General features: G+C 53.0%; 1 protein-coding gene across 2 annotated transcripts; it reads right to left on the minus strand.

The window, feature by feature from the left end:
• Positions 1–514: 514 nt before the first annotated feature.
• On the minus strand, positions 515–17,364 carry Spryd3 (SPRY domain containing 3). 2 transcript variants are annotated; one of them, XM_051160407.1, is made up of 11 exons: positions 17,275–17,364; positions 15,290–15,436; positions 13,461–13,536; positions 11,551–11,675; positions 11,175–11,310; positions 9,751–9,936; positions 2,109–2,258; positions 1,797–1,854; positions 1,209–1,328; positions 958–1,130; positions 515–671 (listed from the first exon to the last, which is right to left on the minus strand). In XM_051160407.1, exons 1-11 carry the CDS (start codon positions 17,295–17,297, stop codon positions 537–539), a joined length of 1,329 nt encoding a protein of 442 aa, XP_051016364.1. In that variant the 5' UTR covers positions 17,298–17,364; the 3' UTR covers positions 515–536. The 2 variants fall into 2 exon arrangements, with proteins under 2 accessions (XP_051016364.1, XP_051016365.1); XM_051160408.1 differs by having other exon boundaries at positions 17,271–17,351.
• Positions 17,365–24,809: the final 7,445 nt, after the last annotated feature.

A 24,809-nucleotide genomic window follows, 5' to 3' on the forward strand; every position in this document is an offset into this window, starting at 1 on the left:
GATGGGAGCAAAAGCTGCAGCCCCCACACGGCCCCGCACTCACACACACTCAGCAATCTCTGTGTGGGCAGGCAGGGAGCTAGGCTCAGGCTTTCTGCGGGGCTGGGCTGGGGTGGTGGTGGGACCATCCCTCAGGAAAGGATGGAGACCCTACATGTAGGAGAGCAGCCAGTGAAAGGAGAGGTGGCCAAGACAGGCCCCCTAGCCCAGCCAGGGGGAGACAGCAGCGACTGGCTCACATGAGGGCAGGGAATGGAGAGTGGATTCTGGAGGGCGATGTGGTAGCCAGGGTCAGGCTGCCTCTACTCCCCCCTCGGCAGAGTGCCGTGCCCAAAGAAGCTGGTAGGCTTACACCTCCCAACTCGCCCAGGGCCCCACGAGGTAAAAGGAGATCCAGATGCTCACTAACCAAAGTAAGGGGGACCCTCCCATGTATGTCAACACTGTTCTTGGGGCTCAGGCCCAGGGCCTGCTGGTAAGCAAATCCTGGGGGAAGACTCAGGGAGGATGCAAAGGGCAGAAGCACAGGTGCCGGCTCAACCACTCAGGGGGTGCAGGTCTACTTTCACTTTCTCCCCACAACTGAGCATCCCGATGGTGGGGAAGAAGCCTCCAGCGGGGACAACAGCATCCTTCTTCCCGATGATCTTGCCGTTCCGCGTAAAGAAGACCTGGCAGTGGGGAGCACAGGGCCGGCCTCAGGCTAAGGCTCCCAGCTCCCAGGGCAGGCTTTAGGAGTCGCTTGGGGTGATATGGGAAGCAACCACAAGAGGGTGTGCTGAGGCTGGAAAACAGGCCAGAGCTGTGTGGCCTGGGCTCTTTTTTGTTTGTTCCCAGCCTCCCCCAAGATAAGGTTTCTCTGTGTAGCTCTGGCTGTCCTCCAAGCCGGGGGAGGGGTGTGTCTTAAGCTCCTGTGAGCCCCAGGACCCCAGGGTAAGTCCAAGCCTCTCGACTTACCACCACCTTCCTGCCCTCGTGCTCCTGGTCTATCTCTTCTCCATCTTCCTCTTCCTCCTCCTCCTCCTCATCCTCTTCACCTTCCTGATGCAGGTACATGACATTTCGGACGTTCCGGACAGCCCGGGCAGTTGGGGACAAGATCACTGTGTCACAACTGTCATCACTGTCCCCTAGGAAACAGGAAACATAAGCTCCTGTGCTACTGCTCACTGCCCTGAGCGGTCTGGCTGCTGCAGAGCCTCACTCACCCTCACTGTCCAGAATGTAGTCCCGGGGGAACATTATTCCACAGCCCATAATGTCCCCTTTGTAGCAGCGTGGCCCAAAGGGGTCCCCAACACCACTGCCGTGGAAAATCTTCCCATCGTCTGCGGAGGGGAAAGGACACGCGTGAAGGGACTGACGGCAGTCTTCAGGGTGACAGACAGACACAGGAAGGACTCCAGGTTTTAAAAAGGAACAATGTCCACTTGACTGAAGAGCTGGTCAGAAGGAAGGAGAGGGTCCCTAGGGTGGATGAGCAAGCAGAGGGAGGAAGGGGGGAGGGACAAGGGGAGGAAGAGGGGGAGGGAGGGAGGGGTTCCAGGCACCCAGGCTCAGTATTCAAGAAAGCTCTGCAGGAAATCAGACCAAGGAAAGAAAACACGGCATCTGCAGGTCTCAGGACAGGCACGGGAGGGGGGGGGGTGTTGGGGGGAGCCGAGTCAGAGAGAGCAAACAACCTGGAGAGAAAGCCTGAGCAGCCTGGAAACCGCAGGGAGAAGCCAGTGTGAGTGCAGGAGCGCGGTGGCCCCGTGGCCTGTGCTCCAGGTTCCACACCAGCAGCTTCCACTCACCTGCGTGGTATGCCACAGACCCTCTGCTCCAGCCAGGGTGTCTGTTCTTGGGATAGTCCTACAGCAGGAAGACAAAAGAAATCTGTGACCTCACACACGACAGAGACAGCTGGCAACCCGGGCTACAGGAGCAAGGACAGCAAAGGGCTCAGTTTCAGGACCAGGGTGGATGACATACTCAGGACAGTATCACAACGTGTCCACTAAAGCAGCTCAGAACCATGGTCGGCCTCAGCTCGGAACATCCCCCTGCATCCCCTTGCCCATGTTCTCCCAGCAGCCCACGGGGAGAAACACCGCGCCTGCGCCCACCTTCCGGGCCAGTCCCAGCGCAATGTAGCACTTCTCTCCAGGGTCCACAATCTCCACCTCGAAGTAATGGCTGCGGGTGCTGAGTGGGTGCCGAGCCTGAGCCAGCCCCACGTCCACGATGCTCTTGCCCTTCCCCAGATACTCCAGCAGCTGTGGGGCAAGAGCGAGGGTCAGGTGAATGCCGCCCTGGACACTGGGTACTAGTTCTCTGGGCCTGAAGGGGAGAGGACTCTAAAGGAAAAGTGGACCCCACATTCTAGACAGGCAGAGGAGGACAAGGATGCCAGAAACAAAGGGGTGTGTGAGCGGCCTCTGCCCTGCAGCTGGAGAGCCACGTGAGGGTGTAGAGCAGCACTGTCAGAGAGCTCACTGGGGTCACACACAGACAGCACAGGTCAGGAGGACAAACGGCAGCCCCTCCCTCCAGTTCCCAGCCCACACTCAGGCTGCAGTGGGTGTGGAGCTAAGAGAAAGGAGATGAGTGACAGGCTTCCGGCTCCTCAGCCCCACATGGTCTTGCTTGAACACAACAGGGTGGCAACCCCCAATCTAGTTTGTACCTATCAGATGTCATGGTAATAGTGGGGCTATGCCTCAGCCCAGCTCCTCTTTCACCCACCTAGCATCCTGGGATTCCTTAATCCCCTTTTAATTAACCTAACTGCCCTCAAGACTTTCTTCTACCCTCTTAGGCCTGCAGCCCTACAAAAAGCACGCTCCCTGGGGCCTCCCCACTAATCCCTAGCCGGCCTCACCCCACTAACATTCCTGCCTGAACCAGCCTGCACCAGCATGAAGGAAGGACTGGGGCATCTGTGCATGGAGACCTCCTCTGCTCAGCTCCAGGCTCCAAGTCTACCCTCCTGTACTCTAAAGACATGGCGGAGACGGGGAAAAGCCAGAGGTGCATGGGAGCCACCAGGTCAACGCCTCCCCAGCCAGAAGTGTTACTGATTTCATCTATCAAGCAGCCGATGACCCACTCTCCACCCAGCACTACAGAGCCGCATGAGGAACCACAGCTGCCCTTGACCCATTCTATCCAACTGGCCTCTGTGTTGGAAACAGGGTGTTCTCTAGTTCCATGGCCAAAAGACAGCCCAACCAGATCCTGATCCTTGGGAAAAACCCGCCCAACCGTTCCCTCACCCTCAGCTGCGGCATCCTGCCTTCCTAAGGCCAAGAGGCCATGAGGATGGCCTGCCCTGATATGCAACTTCAACGCACACCCACTGGCCCCTGAGGAGCACCGAGGCAGGCTGCTGACACCGTGGCCCTGAGCAGCAGGCCCTCTTCAAGGGAGGAACTATCCGGCCTCGAGCCTCCCACCCCAAATCATAGGCTGCTCTCCTGCTCCCAGCAAGCCCTCCTGAGCCTTCAGCACTGAGGCCAGAGTCTGGGTACCACTGTTGGGAGCCTGTAGGTTTGGCTTCTAGAGTTCCACTTGCTGCGATCTGTAGGCTTGGTCCTTCAGTCTATGCCTCGGTTGGCTCTTAGTCTGAAGACCCATTCAGACCCTAACTAACGTCGCTCAGTTGCACTAAGCTTGCACATCATTCGTTCATCTCCATAAGCCTTACCTGCTTCCTCAGTGCAATGGGAATAAAACTTTGTAGCTTCAAAAGTAGGTAGAGAAAAATCATCAGGGTGTCAATGGGGCCTGATGTAACCAGTGGATGAAAACACATACTCTACCAGGAAATGAGAAATACCAATCCCAATGGACGAGGCCTCTCAGCCTGTGCCTCCCGCTAGAAGCCTTGGGCCAACCAGGTTGGATAGTGTTAGTGCTGGTTATCAAACGCAAGGACTGTGCACAATAGTCGAGAGCTAGCTACAGCCAGTTACCCGTCCTGTGCACCTTAGCTCAGGGCAGAGGGAACCTTTTCCTTGAGAGCCTCAGGTACCCCATCCCCCTACTCCAGTGGACTGCAGACCACCACTCGGTGGTCAGTGCAGTTGCACTCCATGCCCCTCCTGTGCTTTCTCGCTGGTCCTAACTCTCCCACTTCTAACCAGAAGAGACCCTCACTCTTCTCAAAAGGAGCCCAGAAATAGCTGAAACAGGAGCCAAGTACAAGCTCCCAGCTCAGGCCCCAGCACAGACTCCTCTTGAGTTGGGCCTGGGGAGGGTCCCTTCCCTCTTTGTACCAAAGCTGCCACCATAAGGAGTTGTCAAGAGCCATGAAGAGCGACAAAGACAAGATCAGTTCAACCAAATGTACAAACGACCCCACAACCATCTCCACACAGAACCTTGGCTGCAGGCCAGGGGACGGCAGCCATCCTCACCGTCCTCAGCCCTCTCCACACAGAACCTCGCCTGTAGGCCTGGGGACAGCAGCCGTCCTCACCGTCCTCAGCCCTCTCCACACAGAACCTCGCCTGCAGGCCCGGGGACGGCAGCCATCCTCACCACCCTCAGCCCTCTCCACACAGAACCTCGCCTGTAGGCCTGGGGACAGCAGCCGTCCTCACCGTCCTCAGCCCTCTGGGGCGAGAGAACTTGGGACTCCTCTAAAAGGAGGGCAAACTGAGGCCACAGCAGGCAGGGGAAGACATCACTCAAGAAGAGCTACAGCAGGGGCTGGAGAGATGGCTCAGAGGGTAAAAGCACTGGCCGCTCTCCCAGAGTTCAGTTCCCAGCAATCACATGTTGGGTCACAGCCACTGTACCTCCAGTTCCACGGGAGTCATTGCTTCTTCCGGCTTCCAAGGACAGCAGGCACACACACGGCACAAAGATGCACACACACGGCACAAAGATGCACACACAGACAAGACACCAAGGCAGGCAGGCAGGTAGGGACTGTAGCTCAGCTGGCAGTATCTGCCTAGCATTCAGGAAGCCGTGGGTTCAATCCCCAGCTATCATACAAAGCAGGTGTGATGAGAAACCCTGCGGTAGACCAGGAGGTGGAGGCCTGAGGATTAAATCAAGACCAGCCCAGAAAAGAAAGAAAGAAGAGCGAGCCCTGGCTGGGCTGTGATCTCTGAGTTCGAGGCCAGCCTGGCTACAGAGTGAGTGCTAGGACAGCCAGGACTGTTACACAGAAACCCTGTCTCAAAAAACAAAACAACAAAATCAAAACCTACTTTTCCCCCTTGTAGTACTGGGGATAAAATGAATGAGAGCTTCATGCATGTAGGGGAAGTGTTTCAGCACCGAGCTCCCTCAAACTTCAAAATCTGAAGTACAACCTGGTAGGGTGACATACTCCTTTAATCCCAGCATTCAGGAAACAGGCTGGAAGGTCCTTGTGAGGTCTACATAGAGGGGTCCAGGCCAACCAGGGCTACAAAGTGAGACCCTACTTAAGAAGTAGGAATAGTAGTAGTAATAATAATAATCTGAAGTGTAGCTTCTACTGAAATGCATACAGTTGTCACGTCCTCATAATTGAAAAATCTTAAGTCAGTACCATCAATATTAAACTATCAAAAAGGCCACAGCCGGGTCCAGGACTCATTGCTTGAGCCGCTTTTCCTATTCGTTAGCTGTTGACAACTGAAGCAAGCCCTTCTCTTTCATCGGGGACTGCTGCTCTTTATAGAACAAGAGAATGTCTGGAAATATGGGTGCACGTGCTGTGCTGTCTGAAACCTAATGGCTCAGCAGGTAAAGGCACTTGCGGCCAAGCCTGATGACCGGAGCTGGACCCTCTCAAGACCCAAACAGTGGCAGAAGGAACGGATTCCTGCTAATTAACCTCTCATCTCCACAGGCATGCCATGACATGTGCACATGTGTAAATGAATAAATAAATAAACAATAATCCCAACTGGAAAATCACCTATGTCCTTTTAAAAAACCTTAGAGCTGGCCGTACTGGCGCACACCTGTGATCCCAGCACTGGGGAGGTAGGCAGTTGTCTGTGAGTTTGAGGCCAGCCTGGTCTATCTGTCTTGAAAAACCAAAAAAAGGCGGGGAGGAAGGGCTGCAGAGATGGCTCAGAGGTTAAGAGCACTGACTGCTCTTCCAGAGGTCCTGAGTTCAATTCCCAGCAACCACACAGTGGCTCACAGCCATCTGTAATGAGATCTGATGCCCTCTCCTGGCCTGCAGGTATACATGTAAGCAGAGCACTGTATACATAATTAATAAATAAATTAAAAAAAAAAAAAGCTTAAATGAGGCATTCCCAAGTCTTCAGGGTTCTGTTGTTGTTGTTGTTTTTCAAGACAGGGTTTCTCTGTGTAGCCCTCCTGGACTTCCTGGACTCACTCTGTAGACCACACTGGCCTCAAATTCACAGGGATTCACCTCCCTATGCCTCCCGAGTCCTGGGATTAAAGGCATGTGTCGCCACTGCCCGCATCTTCAGAGTTCTTACACCTCACCGAGACCACGCTCCAGGGTGGAAGGTGCCTGGGGATCCAAGGGCAGGGTCCATAGCAGCAAGGGCTGAGAGTGAGTGACAAGGGCTGAGAGTGAGTGACAAGGGGTGAGAGTGAGTGACAAGGGGTGAGAGTGAGTGACAGGTAGATTGAGGTTTGACACGGGCTGAGAGTGAGTGACAGGCTGAGAGTGAAGTGAAAGGGATTAGAATGAGTGACAAGGGCTGAGAGTGAGTGACAAGGGCTGAGAATGAGTGACAAGGGCTGAGAGTGAGTGACAAGGGCTGAGAGTGAGTGACAAGGGGTGAGAGTGAGTGACAAGGGCTGAGAGTGAGTGACAAGGGGTAAGAGTGAGTGACAAGGGCTGAGAGTGAGTGACAAGGGCTGAGAGTGAGTGACAAGGGCTGAGAGTGAGTGACAAGGGCTGAGAGTGAGTGACAAGGGCTGAGAGTGAGTGACAAGGGCTGAGAGTGAGTGACAAGGGGAGTGAATGAGTGACAAAGAATAAAACGCCTAGCAGTCACCTTTGGAGGGAGACTCTCTGGGTCCTTCTGGGACAGCACACTCTGATTAGAAATACAGTGGACACACTAAAGAACAGAAGATGAAGGAAACCCAGCAAGTTATCTTTGTTTGAAAGATGGGACAGCTGGCAAAACTAAAAGGATGTATGTCCTTCAATAGATTTTCCCCCCCTATGGGCTGGAGAGATGGCTCAGTGGTTAAGAGCACCGACTGCTCTTCCGAAGGTCCTGAGTTCAATTCCCAGCAACCACATGGCAGCCCACAACTGTCTGATGCAGTTTTCTGGTGTGTAGATGTAATGTAGACAAAGTATCCATATACATTAAATAAATAAATTAAAAAAAAAAAAAAAGATCCCCCTCATGCTGCAGAGTGGCTCACTGGGTGAAGGGACCTGCTGCCAAGTCTGACCACCACAGTTCAATCCCTGCAACCAACATGATAGAGGGAGAAAAGCAGTTCCCACATCTGTCCTCTGACTTCCACATATACACACACATAACACATACATACACATACATACACATACATACACACGTAACACACACACATACACACGTTACACACATACACACACACACACACACACACACACACACACACACACACACACACAAAGAGACTGGCTCTTGACTAGCCAAGCATGATAGCTCACATCTGTGACCTCAGTACTCAGGAGCTGAGGTAGGATTGTCACAAGTTCAAGGCCAGCCTGGGCTAAGTAGTGAGTTCCAGGGCAGACCGACTACATATGAGACTGTCTTGAAGCAAACCAAGAGCTGCCCGAGTGCACTGAAGAGAAGCCCGTGCTCACGTGCAGTAGGCCCATCTGCCAGCTGTCCTAGGCTGAGGGTACGAAGACACCCAAACTCTGCAGCTATGCTTAACTGAGGCGCTGAGAGGAGGAAGGAAGGAAGGAAGGAAGGTAGGTTATTTATAGTGTCTGCAGGGTCCCACCTCAATTAGAAAAGTTGCCATGGAGGAGCTGGGGGTGGCGTGGGGACAGGTCCTCACAGAGAAAGGATGCCAGGAGAACATTTGAGGGGAGGTCAGAGCCGAGCGCAGGAATATGGCCCTGGCTCAGGCCCAAGCTCAACTCTGTAGATGCTGTCAGAAGACAGAAGAAGGGGAGGCAGAGGCAGGCAGATCTCTGTGAGTTCGAGGCCAGCCTGGTTTACAAAAGCGAGTCCAGGACAGCCAGGGCTACACAAAGAAACCCTGTCTTGAAAAACCAAAAAAAAAAAAAAAAAAAAAGACATGAGAAGAGGAAGAGGAGGAGCAGTGAGTCAAGGGGTGAGCACGTGAACCTTGGCTTACAACCAGCGCAGCCCCGTTCCCCAGGGCACCCCAGAAAAGAAGCCGGGCATCAGGACAGCAGGAGGGCGCACAGTCTCTAAGCTCAATTTACCTCGAGCTCCACAAGGAAAGGTCTTGCTCGCAAACCCACGCCCATGCCCCACTCCTTCTGTTTTCCTATCACAGGCTAATCTGAAACCACCGGCATAGAGGTGAGAAGGCCAAGGGGTGAAGGAAAGGCCAGGCTGCAGCAAGGAGGAGGAAAGGCCAGGCGCAAGGAGGGGGCTCGTTAGGTATCCAAGTGGAGGAGGGCAATCTCAGAGAGCAGAGTCAGGCTCCGTCCCAGCAGCAAGAGGTGCAGAGGACAGATTGGAGGACCCACCTCTCACGCATTCCAAGAAAGACAGAGAGACGCTACAGCAGGTCTGGGGAGAAGGGTTGAAAGCAAGTTTGGAGGCAGCAAGATCCTCCCTGACCCTCATCCATCTGTCTTGTCACCTTATACAAAAAGCCAGAGGATATTGACGCTGCACTGTGTTCAAGATCCCCAAAGCTAGGCCGGGGGCAGGCCTGCGATCCTTACTACTTGGAGGCAGAGGCCTGTGAGTTCAAAGTTCAAGACCGGGCTGGGTTACAAACCAGCTCAGAACCAGCAGAGCAGCTTAGTAAGACCCTATGGTAAGGGTCTTGTTTAGCATGTGAAAGGCTCAATATCCAGCAACACACACACCACCACCACCAAACCACCACCAACTCCTGAAATCCTCTCCCACGTGTGTTCCTCCGCTCTGACTAGAGAGCTCAGCTGAGTTGAATCTGGCCACAACAGAAGCACAAGCAATGGGCTCCCACATTAGCCCTCAGACACTGAGGGGCGAGACCCTGCAGAAGGGAGCGTCCACTTCACCTGGGAATCAACCACCAGGCTGAGCTCCCAAACGAAGACAAAAGAGGAAGGCAGTTACTCAGAATACAGCTCTGGACCCTGGGAACCATGTCAAGGCCTCAGGCTATTTTTCCCACAGCCACACACTGTACTGTACCGCTACTCCAGAGGCCAAGGTGGGCAGAATGCAAACTCAAGGCCTAAGCAACATTCCTGAGCCATATCAAGATAAAGAAAAGAGCAGGCGTGGTGGCGTGCATCTTTAATCCCAGCACTCAGGAGGCAGAGGCAGGCGGATCGCTGTGAGTTCGAGGCCAGCTTGGTCTACAAAGCGAGCCCAGGACAGCCAAGGCTACACAGAGAGAAACCCTGTCTCGAGGAAGAAAAAAGAAAGAAAGAAAGAAAGAAAAGAGCCAGGCTTGGTGACACACCTTTAGTCCCAGCACTCAGGAGGCAGAGGCAGGTTTGAGTTCCGGGCCAGCCTGGGCTACACAATGAGATCCGGTCTCAAAGACTGATTAAGGGAGGGAGTACGATGCTCCTCGTGAGCGATGCCAGTGTGCTCAGACACCACACGTGCTCCTCCTTTGACTTACAGTTCCACAGACTCTGACGTCATGCAGCCGGCCCCACTCGTCTTCGTAACTGTCCACCATCATGATGCTGTCATCCTCTCGGCCCAGCTCAGCGTTGAGGTGCAGCCTCACCTCCTCCCCCAGGGAGTGCATACCCACTGCCGGGAAGAGCCCATCCGGGGACATGGGCATAATGGTGGAGCCCACCTGCAGCACAGGGAGAGAGGAGGGAGCTGCCACGGGGGTCACTCTTCCAGAGCTCAGCCAGGTCTCAAAAGGGCACCTCCAAGATGATGCAACCAAAACTCATCACGTCCACACGCACAGACGCACAGAGCTAAGGGAAAAAGAGGCTCAGTAGAGTTTTAAGATTTGCTAAGTATTCATTGCCAAATTACATGGAGCTGGAAGGCAAGCCTCAGCCTCCAGACTCACTGCCAAGTCCTCTGCGAGCACCTGTGGCACCAAGGCACATCTGCTAAGGCTGCAAAGTACACATGGTCCCCCCCTCATCCCCCAATACTCAAATCAAACCCCTTGAGACCTGCCACTTAACACAGCTGCACCATTATCTTTCCTTTTTTACATTTAAATTTTTTATTTTGATTTTATGTGCACTGGTGTTTTGCCTGCATGTGTGTCTGTGTGAGATCCCCTGGAACTGGTACTACAGACAGCTGTGAGCTGCCATGTGTGTACTGGGAATTGAACTTGGGTCCTCTGCAGCCAGTGCTCTTAATTGCTGAGCCATCTCTCCAGCCCCTCCTTGATAATTTCATGTGATTTTCTTTGTTTCGTTTGTTTGTTTGTTTTGTTTGTTTTTTCGAGACAGGGTTTCTCTGTGTAGCCCTGGCTATCCTGGAACTCACTCTGTAGACCAGGCCGGCCTTGAACTCACAGTGATCCACCTGCCTCTGCCTCCTGAGTGCTGGGATTAAGGAGTGTGCCTCTCTAAACCCACAGTCACACTTAGTGTTGCTTAGACGCACAGGCGTGGGTTAGGGTCCTGTGCAGGAGCATGCGTAGCCTCTCAGGGCCACATCCTGAAAGAAAACTTTTTTTTTAAGATAGTGCTTCATGTGACCAAACTGTCCTGCGACTCATTTTGGAGCGAGAATGACTCTGAACCCCTGATTCTCCCACCTTCATGTCCTGTGTGACCCGCTTATGTGGTGCTGAGGACCAAACATAACGTCAAGCACATCAGCCACACATGCTGGCTTCCACCTCAGCTACATTCACAAGCCCTCCCGTGCTTTTGTTTGTTGAAATTTTCCCTCCGAGTCATAGAGCTGTGCCCCAGCTGCCCCGCTAAGCCTGTGATAAGGCAGGCAGGGGAGTGTCTAGACAGGGGTTAGGAAGGGAACCAGCAGACGGTCCCTCTCACTCTTACAACCCTTAGGCAGATTCTGGCCACTTGACCCTCCCTGGAGTTGCCCGCTCACCCTTTTCCCATTTTTGGTGAAGAAGATCTGGGCAGTCTGCACATCAAAGGACACAGGCTCGATGCCACATCCGATCCGGTCCCCAGAGTTGCACTTTGACCCAAACTGCCGCCCCTTGGCTCGGCCATTGTACAGCCTGCGGAGAGAGTGGCACAAGGCAGGAGTATGGTATCTGCTGCAATTCCTCCCCAGCACCTTCTCAGTAGCTCCACTCCTAACCGTATCCTCCTGTGTCCCTGACGTCCACACCCCAGCAAGGGTGGCTTACCTAATTACATTTATGAAAAAGGCCCAAGACAGGAAGTAGTGGAGAAAACCACTCAGAGGTAGCTTATCCTTCGCTTGCAGACTTCACCCCCACAGAAGGACCACTCACTTGCCGTCGTCAGCGTGGTAGGCTACAGAGTCAGGCAGCCAGCCAGGCTGGTGATCCAAGCTGTAGTACTGAGGGACCAGCCCCACAGCAATGGTGCCCCGGACGCCACTGTCCACAATAGATACCTGGAAAGAACAGGACACAGTTCACAGGGACAGAAAACAATGAACTTGTAGAGGAGAAGACAGGAAAAGGGCGATCAAGGGTGGACTTCTGCCCAAAGAGACCTGGGGCCGAGAGGGGAGGACCCAATGATGGGGAGAGAGGGGAGGACCCGATGATAGGGAGAGAGAGGAGGACCCAATGATGGGGAGAGAGGGGAGGACCCGATGATGGGGGCAAGAGGGGAGGACCCGATGATGGGGGCAGAGGGAAGGACCCGATGATGGGGAGAGAGGGGAGGACCCGATGATGGGGACGAGAGAGGAGGACCCGATGATGGGGAGAGAGAAGAGACCCGATGATGGGGAGAGAGGGGAGGACCCGATGATGGGGAGAGAGGCGAGGACCCGATGATGGGGACGAGGGGAGGACCCGATGATGGGGAGAAAGGGGAGGACCTGATGATGGGGGCAAGAGGGGAGGACCTGATGATGGGGAGAGAGGGGAGGACCCGATGATGGGGGCGAGAGGGGAGGACCCGATGATGGGACGAGAGGGGAGGACCCGATGATGGGGACGAGAGGGGAGGACCCGATGATGGGGACGAGAGGGGAGGACCCGATGATGGGGGCGAGAGGGGAGGACCCGATGATGGGGGGCGAGAGGGGAGGACCCGATGAGGGGGGCGAGAGGGGAGGACCCGATGATGGGGGCGAGAGGGGAGGACCCGATGATGGGGGCGAGAGGGGAGGACCCGATGATGGGGGCGAGAGGGGAGGACCCGATGATGGGGGCGAGAGGGGAGGACCCGATGATGGGGGCGAGAGGGGAGAACAGGCCCTTTACTGTGGTTACTCGGGCAATTGTTCTTTTTTTTTTTTTAATAGTTTTTTTAAAGGCAGGGTTTCTCTGTATAACAGCCCTGGCTGTCTTGGACTCACTCTGTAGACCAGGCTGGCCTCAAACTCAGAGATCTGCCTGCCTCTCCTTCCTGAGTGTTGGGATTAAAGGTGTGCAACACTATGGCAGGCTAAGAGTCCTTGGGGATCTGACACTTCTAATGTCTAGTCTCCGTGGGCACTATATTCATATGCACACACACACCCACACACAGGCATTTAAAATGAATAGTAATAGGGGGCTGGAGAGATAGTTCAAAGGTTAAAAGCACTGGCTGCTCTTCCAGAGGTCCTGAGTTCAATTCCCAGCAACCACATGGTGGCTCACAACCATCTGTAATGTGATCTGATGCCCTCTTCTGGCCTGCAGGTGTACATGCAGGCAGAGCACTGTGTACATAATAATAAATAATGATGATGATGATGTCAAGCACAGAATCAATTCTGGGCTTCAATTAGGACATCAGCCCTCAACCTGTGGGCCACAACCCTGTTGAGGGTCAGACAACCCTTTCAGGGCCCAAGACCACCGGAAACATATTTATTTATATTACAATTCATAACAGTAGCAAAGTTAAAGTTATCAAGGAGCAACAAAATAATTCTATGGTTGGGGGTCACCACAACATGGGTTAAAGGGTCACAGAATTAGGAAGGTTGAGAACCACTGCACTAGGACTAGGCAAGTGACACATGGGTCACAATCTGCATAGGCAATGGGACCTCAGAGCACAGGGACAAGGGTGATGGGCCTCCATGGCACCTGTCTCTCAGATCGAGAGTCCCGACGGAAAGCGTAAAAGGCCCGGTCATGAGCCCAGACCTCCCTGGAGAGTGACGTCCTCACTCCTCACTGCCTCCCATCACCACACCCAGCCCCCCAACTCTGCACACCTAATGCATGATCACCTCAAAATAATTGCTGTCCTTGGTCAAGGGTCGAGATGCCACGTAGCAGCCAACTTCACCAGAATTTCCATGGTAACTAAAGGAATACAGGAAAGTTCTATTAGCAGGCAAGCCCAGGTGTCAGGAGGAAGTCACAGTACTCCAAACCCCAACCTTGTGAAGGCTAGATGGCTCAGAGGTTAAGAGCACTGACTGCTCTACCAAAGGTCCTGAGTTCAAGTCCCAGCAACCACATGGTGGCTCACAACCATCTGTAATGAGATCTGATGCCCTCTTCTGGCCTGCAGGTGTACATGCAGGCAGAGCACTGTGTACACAATAAATAAATCTTGGTTTGTTTGTTTGTTTGTTTGTTTAAAGTACTTCATCTGCACACAGCCAGGCTTGGTGGTAGCACACACTTTTAATCCCAGCACTAGGGAGACAGAGGCAGGCAGATCGCTGTGAGTTCCTGGACAGCCTGGTCTACAAAGTGAGTCCAGGACAGTCAAGGCTACACAGAGAAACCCTGTCTTGAAAAACAAAAAAAAACAGGGCTGGAGAGATGGCTCAGTGGTTAAGAGCGCCGCCGCCTGCTCTTCCAAAGGTCCTCCGTTCAATGGTGGCTCATAACCATCTGTAATGTGGTATGGCGCCCTCTTCTGGCTTGCAGGAGTACATGCAAGCAGAGCACTGTATACATAATAAATAAATCTAAAAAAATAAAGAAAAGAAAATCAAACAGACAAAAAAAGCACTGACTGCTCTTCCAAAGGACCCCAGTTCAAATCCCAGCACCCACATGACAGCTCACAACTGCCTGTAACTCCAAGATCTGACACTCTCACATGGATATACACGCAGGCAAACCACCAATGTGTTTAAAATAAAGGTCATCCACCCTTCCCACTGCTTACAGCCAGGGTCCAACCCACCCTAGGTCAATACAGCCTACTTCATTTTTAGGAAAAAAAATTAAGCCTTCCTTAATTGCTTCTGAGGGGGTCCCACAGCGCTGTCTAACCTCAATCCCTCCCACTGCAACTCTGGCCCTTGGCTTCGGCCTATCCTCAGAGGAGCCTGTCAAAGCCTTCCACCTGGAAGAGTCACTCCTCCCCTCAGGCGTGCTAGTTCCTTTCCTTTCATTTTACTATCTGGTGTAGGCAGGAAGGAGTCAGAGAAGGCTCAAGACAAAAAAAAAAAAAAAAAAAAAAGAGAGAGAGAAAGAGAGAGAGAAATACAAACCAAAAGGCTGAAAAGAACAGAGTGGGTGATCACCCACTACAGGGCTGGCACTCCCCAGGCAGGGTCTTACAGAAGGCCCCTCCCTTCAGTCTTGAAATGTAGGCAGAAGGGGACTCAAGCCACACAGATCCACTGTCTGGGTGGATCGTGGCAGCCCCTATACCTGCCACGGGGAATGTCCAAATCGGAACAGGCCCTTTCTGGCCCCTTTCCTTGCCAGACTGAGGGAGGACTTGCCTGCAATCTCAGCTCTTGGGAAACTGAGAAGGCCTGCAAGTTAACTTAGGACAGCCTGGCTGCCTCAAAAAACAAATCAAAGACCAGCGAGACGGCTCAGTGTACAGAAGCAGTTGCCTACTGACCAGAGTTAGGTCCCTGGGCCCACCTGACCTATGGAGGAGAACCACCCTCCACCAAGTTCACCCTGAACAGCCACGCCCGCTACACACACCAAACAAACAAATTAAAACAACAACAGCCTGATATCTCTCTCTCTCTCTCTCTCTCTCTCTCTCTCTCTCTCTCTCTCTCTCTCTCTCAAACACTTGTTTCCCTGCCTAAGACCTGGAAAAGGGTCAACGTGGGACCATTCCCCCTACCCTCACCTCAAAGTGTCGCCATCCACAAGGATGTGCTTGAACCTCTCCTGATAGCGGAATGCCCGGACCTCTCGGATCTCCCGAATCCTTCTTCGCCAATTCAGAAACCGGTAGTGTAGGTTGAGGTCATCCATCTTGTTCATGAGAACAAATCTAAGGGAAGAGAAATGGTGGAGAAGTGACCTCAGCTGAGTACCTCAGCCTGCTCGGTCCTGAGCACACTGGAGGCCCAGTGTCCAAATGCATCTCAGAGCTCAGGCCTCAGCCACTCAGTCAATAGAAACGTTGTCGGGCCTTCTGCCATGCGTGCGCGCGCACTGCCGGAGCGAGGAACAAAGCTGGGAGCAAGGCTGATGGGGCTCTTGATCTCTTTTCCACTCTCACAGGCATGAAGGACCATGACAGATAATAAGCCCAAGTGACCATTTCAATCGGGGGAAGAAAAAACACAGAGATGTAACAACAAAGAGTGGACAGGGGCGGTCTCTGCGGGGCTGCAGCATGGGAGAGAGGCAGGCAGTGTCACAGTACAAAAGTATTCTTTTGGGAAGAGGCAACAGACAAGCCGCAGGTCTGTGAGGAGAAGAAAGGTGTCATGGTAGATAAAGAAGGCCAGAGTCACTGGCATATACGGAAAGTGACTAAGAATAGGAGAAAGAGGCCGGGTGTCGCGGTTCACACACGTCTTTAACCCCAGCACTTGGGGTTTGAGGCCCGCCTGGTCTACAGAGCAAATTCAAGAACAGCCAGGGCTGTTACACAGAGAAACCCCCATCTCAAAAACAAAAACAAAAAGAACAGACAAGGCAAGAGTCTGTCCATAGTCAGGAGTTTAAATTTACTTCAAGGGTAAATGAGAAACTTCTAAGGAATTTTAAACAAGAAACGGCACGATTTTGTTTGTTTTGTTTTTTGAGACAAGGTTTCTCTGTGTAACAGCCCTGGCTGTCTTGGAACTTACTATGTAGACCAGGCTGGCCTGGAACTCACAGAGATCCACCTGCCTCTGCCTCCCAGTGCAGGGATTAAAGGAATGCGCCACGACCGCCCAGCCTGAAGCTCACGCTCCTAATCGCAGAGCTTTCTCTCCTGCCCATAATCCCAGCACTTTTTTAATCCACAGAGGCAAATGGATCTGTGAGTTCTACAACAACCTTGGTCTACATAGCGTCTGCCAGGCCAGCCAAGGCTATCTACCTAGTGAGGCCCTGTCTCAAACAAAAGATAAAACAAAGACAAAAAACTCAGCAGATCCTAACTCTCGTTCCCAACTGCAGTTCAGAGGGTGGCAGCCAAGAAAATGGCAGCAGTAAAGGAGAGAAAATCGAGAGAGGCTCTCTCGCCATTTAGAAAACACGCAAGGCCAGTATATGAATGAATGAACAAAATGTCCCAGAGGGCCAGAGAGTGGGAGAAACGATGGAGAAATCTTGTCTCCCCATCCCCCAAACACCTGGCACAATGCCCTACACACAGTAGGTGCTTAGCAAGCCTAGGCTATGACGCTGAGTTCAGGTCCAACGCGCACCATTAGGACGCTACCGCGGGAGCTACAGGGCACCCCAAGCTCCGGAAGAGCAGACACCTGTGGCGGGCACAGCCCTGGGAGTCCCTCTCCTGGGCCCTGAGCCAAGACTTGAACCCAGGTAGACGCGGGAGCCCCGGACTTGAAGGCATCTAATCTGGGAGACCCCGGTAGCCTCGGCACCGACCAGCAGCCACCGCGCTCGGTCCCGGAGCTGCGTCAGCACCGTGAGGTCGCTCCGGGGAGACCCGGGGGCCATCCGGGGCCTTGACCTGTCAGGGCGGCTCCGCCCGGTCTCCGCAGGCCCTGCACCAGGTAGGGGAGGAGGCACGCCCGGGACCGGAGCCGCCTGCACGCTCGCCCCGCCCCGCCCCTGCGCCTGGGGGACCCCCCCCCCCCAAGCCTGGAGATCCGCAGAGACCGCGTCCTCCCTCCGGGACCCTGCCCCCGGTCCCCGCCTACCTACCGGGGCCGCCGCGTCCTCCTCATCCATAGGCCTCTCAGCTCCGCACTGTAGCTCTTCGGCCGCCGCCGCCGCTGCTGCCGCTGCCGCCGCCGCCAGCACACACATCCGGGTCCCCGCCCTTCCTATGCTCCGCGAGGCCCGCCCCCTACCGCCCAACTTGACCAATCGGCAGCAGCCGGCGAAGACGGGCGCCCGCGGCAGCCAATCGCATGGCTCAGGCGGTGTGGGGCGCGGCCCGGTGAGCCGGGTACCTAACATTCGGCGGCGGCTGCGGCGGCGTCCGAGAAAGCCTGGTGTCGGGAGGGTGAGGGAGGCGACGTGGCGGTCGAGGACGCCGCGGTGGGCGCCAGGAGCTCGGGGAGGCCGTCAAGAGACGACTCCTTGGGGGGGGGGGGGGGGGGGGAGCGGGTCACCGTGCCAGAAGTGATGCGAAAAGCCTTTCCTATTGAGCCCCTTAATAGGGGTAAAAAAAAAAATCTTAAAATTATCTCCTTTTTACACGTGAGGAGCCAGAGGCTGATCTCCACAGCGGTAGCAGTGAGCTGATACCATATGCTTCCTTCCCTCCCGAGCACCACTTTGCACCACGCTCCGTTCTCCTTCCAGGACGGGTGTCCCAGAACTTCAGATGCAAAAATCACAGTAAGATGAAACCCAGTGCAGAGGGCTTGATAGGAAAGTTAGGTCAGATCAGCGTGTACTAGAAAGGACACTAGCGTTTATCATGCACCGCCTGTTAAGGGTGTGGTCGCCCTTGGAAGACTGAGTATTCTTTCCAGAGAGACTCACTGTCGTGAGTGCCCTGTGTCAGCAACATATTTGCGTCTTTCCACATCTGAACCCTATTGAGTATCGATACATTAACAAGCTGTGACGATATCACTGGCGGCAATTTGCCAATTAGTCCTGATCTACGCTAATACCAGGCCCTTAGCAAGCGCAGGTCTCCTTGCTTCAGTATTAATGACTAACTCTTGGGCCTGGGTCACACATTACTCATCATGCGTGTACTGATGTAGGCTACACCGTGGCTACTAAAGGGTTAACCCCCTCAGGAACAGTCATAGGGGAGGGGAATAAGGGGAAATTGGGAGGGAGAGAAAAATGGGAGGATACAAGGGATGGGATAACCATTGAGATGTAACAAGAATAAATTAATTAAAAAAAAAAAAAAAAAAGAAGCCACAGTGTAATTCAAGAGTTCAGAGGCCTTACTGAAGACAGAGAGGAAACCCAGGTGGCCAGCTGCTGGAGGTGGCAGCCTGGGATGCATATGTCACAGGGTTGAGCCAGGCTTCAAGGGTAAAATGCAAGACTGGGCACCGTAATCGGTGAAGGTGTCCTCCTCAGAGTTGAGCTGAAGGCCCAGAGACAGTCAAGATTTCTCTGTTGTCCTTTTCGGGACACACACAGGGCGGTTAGTTGGTGGGGACTGCTGTTGTCACAGTGTGAGGTGTCCTCCCCATCAGGGGTCCAGCCCAGGATGTTGCATCCTGTCTTGGTCTGACTCTTGAACCTGGTGCTATTTAAGTGACTTTCACACACACCCGCTGAGCGTATGTGCTCAGTCTGTTATACTTGGAGACAGTCATAGGGTGCTGCCTTTCACTATGAACTCGTTTATTTTAGTGCTTGGCCTGCATGTATGTCTGCGCAGCACGTGTGTGACTTACAGACAGTTGTGAGCTGCGCCTGTGTGTTCTGGTGACAGAATCCTAGTCCTCTGGAGGAGCATTTGGCACTCCTAACCACTAAATCGTCTCTCTAGCGTTCCCTTTTCACCTTTAGGAATAAGTTACAGTCTAGGTCTCATGGGTGGCACGAGAGGTATGTCTGCCCTTTTCACCTTTAGGAATAAGTTACAGTCTAGGTCTCACGGGTGGCACGAGAGGTATGTCTGCCCTTTTCACCTTTAGGAATAAGTTACAGTCTAGGTCTCACGGGTGGCACGAGAGGTATGTCTGTCTGTACAGGCTCCTGCTCAAAGTAGGACCAAATACCTGCTCGAAGGAGTCATGCCAGGCACAGCCCGAGAGCCACTGTTTCACCCTTGGAGCAAACACAGCCTAGTCACAGTGCTCTCTTGTGCAGTGCCTCGCTTAATTATTATTGTTATTATTTTTTTTTTTTTAATGTCAGGTGTGGCGGAATGCACCTTTTTTTTTTTTTTTTTTTTTTTTAAGTATCCACTATTTATCTGTTATGGGAGATAGGTGGTGCTGCGTGCCACTTCCTCCTCCTCCTCTGGTACCTCTCTTCTCTTTCCCAAGATCCTTTTCTCTCTCCTACGGCCTCGAAACCTTCACCACACTCACCTCATGTCTTCCCTGTCCAGGTGTAGGCCTTTTTTATTAACCAATCGACTTTAAATAGGTAGAGCAAGGTTACCACAACAAAGACAGGTGTGTGAGAATGCTCTCCTCTGGGTGGTGACAAGATCTTGGGGGCTAGTAATTGGCACCAGAAAACACAGCACAAGACCAACCCCAACACCAGTCAGTTACCAGAGGCAGCACTGATTGGATCACCAAAGCAAAGAAGGAAAAGAGGCAGAGGACATTGAAGTGGGGAGGGGATTCCTTGAGAGGCGTCTAGGAGGGGCGTAAGGGGCAGCCGGGGTGGGTATGATCAACGCATGTATGTGTCTGCAAAGGTGTTTTTAAGAAATAACTAAAGGGGCTGGAGCGATGGCTCAGTGGTTAAGAACTCCTGTTGCTCTTGCAGAGGACCTGGGCTGGATTCCCAGCACCCAGTGTTTCTGACATCTGTTCCTCATCTTGGAGGAAGCAGAGAGCAGGACTGTGCCTGCCCAGTAACCCACTCCTGCTAGGCAGGCCCCCGAGCTTCTACAGCCTCCCCAAACCCCCCACCACCTGGGAACCAAGGGCTCAAAGACTTAAGCCTGTTGAGGAGTGGGGTCACGTCACATTCAAACCACAACAACATGAAGGTATGCAAAGCACTTTTAAAAAAAATTAACCCAAGGTGGGCCAGGTGTGATAGCACACACCTTTAATGCCAGCACTCGGGAGGCAGAGGCAGGCAGACCGCTGTGAGTTCGAGGTCAGCCTGGTCTACAAAGCAAATCCAGGACAGCCAAGACTAACACAGAGAGACCTTGTCTCAAAAAAAAAAAAAAAATAAAAAAAAAAATAAAAACAATCAACCCACGGCTGGAGAGATGGCTCCATGGTTAAGAGCACTGGCTGCTCTTCCAGAGGTCCCAGACTGAGTTCCCAGCACCCACATGGCAGCTCACAACCAACTGTAGCTACAGCCTCAGGGGATGTGGTGCCCTCTCCTGGCTTCCAAGAGCACCAGGCATATGCATGGACACAAACACATATGCAGGCACTCAAGCACACACACACAAAACAAGTAAATAAATATAATTTAAATATAATTAACCCCAGCCAGGCAGTGGTGGAACACTGTTGGGGTGCTCTTTTTATGTACTGGGTAAAGATTGTACTTGTATTTTTCAAATGCTGATTTCTGTACCCAGAAAGCTGAGTACAAGCCAGACTCGGGTACTGTTGTTTGGCTTTTTTGTTTGTTTGTTTTGTTTTGTTTTGTTTTTTTGAGACAGGGTTGTGGGCTCAATTTCCTTAACAAATATATTTTATTATGAACTTATTAACTGAGCGTACGTCACTTATAACCCAACTAACTGAAGCAATAGAAGAGGTTTAAAGAATATGATTACAAAACCGTAAGGATAACAGTTCCAAGGAACGATTCTCCTGGCATAATCAGCAGGATTTCTTCTGCTGGAAGCTGGAGTAACCAGAACCCAGAACCTCAGCTGGAACCCAGAGCCCCGAAGCCTTCCCTGGAGCGGTTCTCTCTAGGAGCGTTTCGAAGTGGAGGGATGAACAGCCAAAACTATCCCAAGTCTCCAAAGGCCCTGCCTCTTGGGCTCATTTATGTATCTCCTCCCAGAGTCTGTTCACGGTATCTTCTCAGCTGGCAACAATCAAGCTTCTGCACGAGGTGGTTTGTCTTCTAGTGCATTAACCTCACCTTTTCTCTCACAAGACCGTTTCCCATCCCACACTCGGGATCATAACAAAAACAGGTTTATCTCTCCTTCACAGGGTCTCTCTGTGTTAGCCCTGGCTGTCCTAGACTCACTTTGTAGACCAGGCTGGCCTCGAACTCACAGTGATCCGCCTGCCTCTGCCTCCTGGGTGCGGGGATTAAAGGCACGCACCACCACACCGGCTGGGTACTGTGGTTTTTATCAAGCATCTCCTGCCTTGCTATTTTGTAAACATTGTTCTCCGTCACCTTCTGATTGGTTGAATAAAGAGCCCAACAGCCAATAGCGAAGGCTGGAGAGGACAGGGAGAGATCGGAACTCTGGGAAAGATCAGGTGCGGGAAGAGTTGCCAGGCAACTCAGAGGAAGAAACAGGGCATAGCCCAGGCTGGTGGTGTTGATTTAGAATAGCTGAGAATCTACCCAGCTATAGCGCCTGAGCCAAGCTAATAATAAATATAAAAGGATTCCGTGTCAAGTCTCAGCACTGAGGACACAGAGGCAGGCCAATCTTTGTTTGTTCAAGGCCAGCCTGGTGTACAGAGCAAGTTCCAGAACAGCCAAAGCTACACAGAGAAACCCTGTCTGGAAAAAGAAAAAAAAAATTAACTCATGTGCAGATGAGGAACAACTTTACTAACTAGAACATGGCATTTTATAGAACACGTGTTCCTTTTACACTCTAACGATTTCCGGTCAGAACAGCTCTCCAGAGCCCCACATGTCCCCTGCCCCTACAGTGTGTTTATGTTACATAATGTATAACACAGTTAGATTAATTTGTCACATTTTACACTCTATCCCAGAATACTCGTGCATCCCAGATAATTTTTTAATTATTTATTTATGATGTAAACAACGTTCTGCCTGCATGTATGCCTGCAGGCCAGTAGAGGGCACCAGATCACATTATAGATGGTTGTGAGCCACCATGTGGTTACTGGGAACTGAACTCAGGACCTTTGGAAGAGCAGCCAGTGCTCTTAACCTCTGAGCCATCTCTCCAGCCCCCAGATAATTTTTTTATTTATTTATTTTTTGCTTTTCGAGACAGGGTCTCTCTGTGTAGCTTTGGCTGTCTGGACTCGCTTTGTAGACCAGGCTGGCCTTGAACTCACAGCAATCAATCCACTTGCCTCTGCCTCCCAATTGCTGGGATTAAAGGCGTGCGCCACCTTCAGTCCTGGGGTTCAAGCCCAGGACCTCACACATGCAAGGCAAGTGCTTTTCCACTGAGCTGCTTTGCCCAGCACCATCAGCTGAGTCTTAAAACTGTTTATTGTGGGCCGGGCGTGGGTGGCGCACGCCTTTAATCCCAGCACTCTTGGGAGGCAGAGGCAGGTGGATCGCTGTGAGTTTGAGGCCAGCCTGGTCTACAAAGTGAGTCCAGGATGGCCAAGGCTACACAGAGAAACCCTGTCTCGAAAAACCAAAAAGAAAAAAAAACTGTTTATTGTGTGTCGATGATGACTACAGCTGCTGTACTGCAAAGTCTAAAAGAGACTGTTTTCGAATATCCATGTCCCAAAGAAGAGATACATGTTTGAAGAGATATCTTTAGCCAAATAGCACAATGTGTGCATGTGATAAATCTCACACGGCACTTCATTGATACGTGCAGCATGCTAATCAGTCAAATTTGTTTGTTTTAAGCATGCAAAGAATGCATGAATGTCAACACTAAACTCCTCTGCAGCACAAACCCTATTGTGCCCACCCCCCAGTTACAGCACACACCCCCAGTTACAGCCACACCCCCCAGTTACAGCCACACCCCCCAGTTACAGCCCACCCCCCAGTTACAGCCACACACCCCAGTTACAGCCACACCCCCCAGTTACAGCCACACCCCCCAGTTACAGCTACATCCCCTAGTTACAGCCACACACCCCAGTTACAGCCACACCCCCCAGTTACAGCCACACACCCCAGTTACAGCACACACCCCCAGTTACAGCCACACACCCCCAGTTACAGCCACACCCCCAGTTACAGCCACACACCCCAGTTACAGCCACACCCCCAGTTACAGCCACACCCCCAGTTACAGCCACACCCCCAGTTACAGCCACACCCCCAGTTACAGCACACCCCAGTTACAGCCACACCCCCAGTTACAGCACACCCCCAGTTACAGCCACACCCCCAGTTACAGCCACACCCCCAGTTACAGCCACACCCCCAGTTACAGCCACCCCCCAGTTACAGCCCACCCCCCAGTTACAGCCACACCCCCAGTACAGCTACACACCCCCAGTTACAGCCACACCCCCAGTTACAGCCACACACCCCCAGTTACAGCCACACACCCCCAGTTACAGCACACCCACCCCAGTTACAGCCACACCCCCAGTTACAGCCAACACCCCCAGTTACAGCCACACCCCAGTTACAGCCACACCCCCAGTTACAGCCACACCCCAGTACAGCCACACACCCCAGTTACAGCCACACCCCCGTTACAGCCACACCCCCAGTTACAGCCACACACCCCCAGTTACAGCCACACACCCCATTACAGCCACACCCCACCCAGTTACAGCCACACCCCCAGTTACAGCCACACCCCCCAGTTACAGCCACACCCCCAGTTACAGCACACACCCCAGTTACAGCCACACCCCCAGTTACAGCCACACCCCCAGTTACAGCCACACACCCCCAGTTACAGCCACATCCCCCAGTTACAGCCACACCCCCAGTTACACAGCCACACCCCCAGTTACACCACACCCCAGTTACAGCCACACCCCAGTTACAGCCACATCCCCCCAGTTACAGCCACACCCCCCAGTTACAGCCACACCCCCAGTTACAGCTACACACCCCCAGTTACAGCCACACCCCCAGTTACAGCCACACACCCCCAGTTACAGCCACACACCCCAGTTACACCACAACAGCCACACCCCCAGTTACAGCCACACCCCCAGTTACAGCCACACCCCCAGTTACAGCCACACCCCCAGTTACAGCCACACACCCCCAGTTACAGCCACACCCCAGTTACAGCCACACCCCCCAGTTACAGCCACACCCCCAGTTACAGCCACACCCCCCAGTTACAGCCACATCCCCCCAGTTACAGCCACACACCCCAGTTACAGCCACCACCCCAGTTACAGCACACCCCCCAGTTACAGCCACACCCCCAGTTACAGCCACACCCCACAGCCACACACCCCCAGTTACAGCCACACCCCCAGTTACAGCCCACACCCCCCAGTTACAGCCACACACCCCCAGTTACAGCCACACCCCCAGTTACAGCCACACACCCCAGTTACAGCCACACACCCCCAGTTACAGCCACACCCCCAGTTACAGCCACACCCCCAGTTACAGCCACACACCCCCAGTTACAGCCACACACCCCAGTTACAGCCACACCCCCAGTTACAAGCCACACCCCCCAGTTACAGCACACCCCCAGTTACAGCCACATCCCCCAGTTACAGCCACACCCCCAGTTACAGCCACACCCCCAGTTACAG

The sequence above is a fragment of the Acomys russatus genome, chromosome 17 (genome assembly GCF_903995435.1).
Source record: "Acomys russatus chromosome 17, mAcoRus1.1, whole genome shotgun sequence".
Classification (NCBI taxonomy): Eukaryota; Metazoa; Chordata; class Mammalia; order Rodentia; family Muridae; genus Acomys; species Acomys russatus.